Source organism: Aptenodytes forsteri, unplaced genomic scaffold (genome assembly GCF_000699145.1).
Source record: "Aptenodytes forsteri isolate BGI_AS27 unplaced genomic scaffold, ASM69914v1 Scaffold142, whole genome shotgun sequence".
Taxonomy (NCBI): domain Eukaryota; kingdom Metazoa; phylum Chordata; class Aves; order Sphenisciformes; family Spheniscidae; genus Aptenodytes; species Aptenodytes forsteri.
This window is the reverse complement of record NW_008794598.1, coordinates 5175333-5179354: the sequence shown is the minus strand read 5'-3', so window position 1 is coordinate 5179354 and position 4022 is coordinate 5175333. Positions and strand designations below refer to the sequence as shown.

The 4022-nt window shown below is 59.3% G+C and overlaps 1 protein-coding gene across 1 annotated transcript in view; it reads right to left on the bottom strand.

Moving 5' to 3' along the window:
- Positions 1-4022, bottom strand: part of SCUBE3 (signal peptide, CUB domain and EGF like domain containing 3) — a 52937-nt gene that overhangs the window by 28770 nt on the left and 20145 nt on the right. Inside the window, 2 exon segments of the mRNA XM_019470330.1 lie at positions 805-921; positions 1896-2021. Coding sequence (XP_019325875.1) covers positions 805-921; positions 1896-2021 — 243 coding nt within the window.

The following is a 4022-nucleotide window of genomic DNA, read 5'->3' as shown; positions in this document are numbered from 1 at the left end:
ACGAGGACGGAGCCGTCTTTGAAAAGAGCAGAAGGTTTTCTGTTCAGGCACAGCGGGGACACGGGGAGCCAAAACCTCTCTCTTGCTTTCAATTCCTTTTTCTTTTTTATTTTGCAATAAGAACTCAAACGTCTAGAGCAATTTGTGGACTTAATCACTCCCCGAATGTAACATTTTTTTAAATCAAATCAGCTGTTAAACAGCACAAGCATATGAAACCAGTAAAAATTCTATCTCTGTTTGATGTTTTACAATTTGAAAACACATACAGGAAAAGGACAATTTTGGGGGTGGTTGAGTTGTCGGGTTGTTGGGGTTTGGGGTTTTTTTTGCAAGACAATTGTTCCTGAGCTGAGGCCCCGCGGTACCAAATCAGAATGGATCGCGGCGGCCAAATCTGTCTCCTCTGTGTCCCTCCCCAAATGCTGCCGGTGACAGTGACAATTTCTAGCATGGGGACATCCTCACCCCTCTCCCTCCAGTGGCACGGAGGCAGGCAGGGACCCCTGCCCGCATCCCGGCACAACCGACCTGTCCCCAGACGTCCCCTCAAGCATCCCTACGGCCACTTTTGCTCCCCGCGGTCGAGCAGCGACGCATCCCTGAGCCTCGCGTGTACCCGCAGCATCCCTCACACACGCACCGAGTTTCTCCGATCTCAGCAAAAGGAAACGCCGCATCCCCAAAGCTTGGGGGGAAAAAACCCCCCTTCATCAGGGCCAAGAGCAAATTGCCCAGGGAGGAAGACGAGCCATCCCGCACCCCGACCCACGTCCCCGCGGCCAGGCGATGGCTCGCACCTACCTATGCACGTCACCCCATCGGAGTGCAGCAAAAACTTGACGTGGCAGCCGCACTTGGGCCCCTGGTCGGTGTCGTCGCAGGTGTGCTGGCAGCCCCCGTTCCCGTAGTTGCAGGTCACTGCGGGAGGCAAAGCACCGGCCGTCACCCAGGGACCCGGCCCCTCTCCTCCCCGCCCGGCATCCCCAAGCGGTAGCATAAAGCCGGCTTGGAAAAAACCTCATCCGTACCCTCGGAGAGATCCCTCCCTCCTGGATAATTTCTAAAGCCCTTTGACTTTCCCTGCGGGATCTTGGCAGATGCAAACTGTTATGTGGTTTCTCGCGTCTTCCCTTTGCATATCTGCTAAACGTCACCAGTGGAGCCGGAGCAAAGGGGACCGGTGGGCTGGTTGCCCCTGACCTTGGATCTGGTGTTACAGGGGAAGGGCGGGACTTTCCCGAGAACTGGAATGACTCAGGTGCTCCTGGGAATCCCTGCCAGCCCTCCCTGGGGGGCAAGGCGTACTGTTCATTTAGCTTGGAGGGCTAATAGGCTCATAGGATTAAAACTCCATTTCATCAGCAATTTTACACGTTTGCTGCAGACAGCAAATGAGAAACAAAATAAATGTAATTGCATAAACACATACATATCTATTTAATAACCCTGGCAGTGCCAGAGAGATGCTGGCAGGAGATCAGACAGGCTGAGAGCACCACATCCCCCGGGGAGAGGATTCCTGCGCTCCTCCTGTGCCGATCGCACTCTCCCTGTTCATCTCCCCTTGGGAAAGCGAAACGGTGGGACAGGGACGGGGGATGCTGCGACTCTGGGACCCCCTTTAATGGCCATTTCAGCCCGCTCAGTGTAAGGGCACAACGTCTCGTAGGGACATGGCAGAGGGGAATGCCAGCAGCATCGTCTGCAAGGGCAACGGAGGCAGAGCCAGGCATGCCAGAGGAAAATGAAGCCAGAGGGCTTCAGGCTCGATAAATCAACTAGTACCAGGGGGGGGTCAGGGCTTTGCAGCAGGGCCAGGAGGGGTCTGTACCACTGGGACAAGGTTAGGGGTCCCCAGGAGGCCGTATCCCTATCCCCGGAGTTCTCCTTACGTTTGCAGTCGCGCTGGTTCTTGGTGAGCTCGAAGCCGGGGCGGCACTCGCAGGCGATGCCCCCCTTGGGGGTCTCCCGGCAGATGTGGGCGCAGCCGTGGTTCTTGTTCATGCAGTTCATTCCTTCTAAAAGGGAGAAGGAAGCAAAGAGAAGCTCCAAAAGCTCGCCGGCACTGGTCTGCGGCAGCAGAAGGATGTCTGGGGTGGGACGGGGATGGGGAGATGGGGACAAAGAGGGGAAAACCTTGCAAGCGAGGACCTTGGCGGGGGGAGGATAACCCCGGGCAACGCCTCGAAGGGCAGCACCTCCTGGCACAGAGCTGCCAGGGAAGGTGGACAAAGCCACCCTGGAGCCTTGGACCTTTGATTCCCTCCCACTGCCTTGGGTGAGACCCTGCTCCCACGCCTCGGGGCAAGCAGCGGGCGCAGAAGCTGCCGCTGCTCACCAGCCCTTCCTGGCACCGACAGGACGGAGCGATGCAGCTTCTTTTTGGAAAACAAGGAGGATGGGGTGATCACGGCTGTGATTACAGACGCCTGGCAGGCAGTCCTGGCATCACTCAGCAGAGCAAGGAAGGGTTTTGGAGGGGCAGAGCCAGCTGTGGGGGGGGGACAGCCCTGGAGCTGCTCCGCCGGGATGAGCCCCGGGCCTGTACCTGTAAGCTACAGGATGCATCGACAGCTCGGGGAGGATTCACACACTGGCAGCCCCTGGGAAATGAGGGTTTGGGGAGCTGCTGGTTCCCATTATCAGAGCTGCCGGTTCACCCTCGCTGACCTGTCCACAGCGCCCTCCCGCCCCAGCCTCCCTTGGGGCATGGGGACACTCAGCTGCAGAAAGCCGGGTTCAGCAGATGCCGAACGGGGCATTGACAGGAGTTTATCAGACATTTAACAAAACCCACAGCAAGCCAGGGATGGCCCTCTAGGAAATGCAACTGCCTGCTCAGGGCCTTTTTCTGGCAGAGGGAGGTGGTCAGCTCCTTTCCAGGCACCTGGTGCCGAGCCCACCGCAGGGTGAGCGATGCCAGCGTCAGGACGGGAGGCCGGGCAGAGCTGCAAGCCCGTGGGCTGCCAAGAGCCTGGGGCAGGAGGGTGAAGGAAGGTCCTTATGGGGTCAGGGCCACCTCGAAGGAGGATGCTGAGGTGCACCAAGCATGCATGGGAAGGGTTAAAAACCACAGGCTGGAGCCTGTGGGTGTCCCAGGCTGCTCCCCATCACCTGCCCGGCAGATCCCACCTGGCTTTGCTCCAGGACAGGGTGATCATCTCTAATTGCAGTGGCAGGCAGAGCCCTCTGTAATTAGAGCCTCCCGCCTCTAACCACACCAGCCCTCCATTCCCTGGCCTCCGTGCTAGGGCTGGGAACCCCCATCCTGCAGGGAGCCCCGCTCCGCCCCCCCCCGGCACCCTCCAGCCTGCCCTGGGGCCGGGATGCTGCTGCAAGCTCCTGCGCTCCACCCAGCCCTGCCCTGGGACCCCCCGGGGCACACAATGCCCCAGGGATGCTGGGGATGGCCAAGCGCTCTCAGCCTCTCCTCCAAACAGCGGCTTTTCTCTCTCCCTCTTTTTTATTGCTGCTCTTTACTACCTGGCAGCATCTCCGCCGCATCCCAGGCACCACGGTGGACACAGAGACCTCTGAAGCTGACCCTGCCCTGCTGCGCCGCTGCTCCCCCGGAGATGCCACCTTCCAGAGAAGCCAGATCCCAACGGCCGGCAGTCTGCAGAGATCCCCCGGCACGTCCCAGCAGAGACGCAAGCTCCAGTGTCCATGTGCCCTGGCTCCCCTCCAGGCCAGGATGGCCGCATGCTGTTTTCTTAAGACTCCCCAGGCGATTCCACCCGGGCATGGCATCCTCCTCCACTGCACAATGCCGGGACACAGCAATCCCTCGGCGCCTACAGCCACCGTCCGGGAAGGGAGCCCTTGAGCTTTGCACCCCCTTTAATCCTTCCTCCCCCTGTAACATCGTCACCTGCTCTTGCACTGGCACCGTGTGAGGACCCTGCTCACCCCTTTTGCTTTCGGTGGCTCCGCTATTATCGTCAGGCTGAGCATGATGGGGTTTAAAGGCACCCCAGCAAGCCCCAACCCTTGGCCTCTCCTTACTGGGAGGGCCTGGC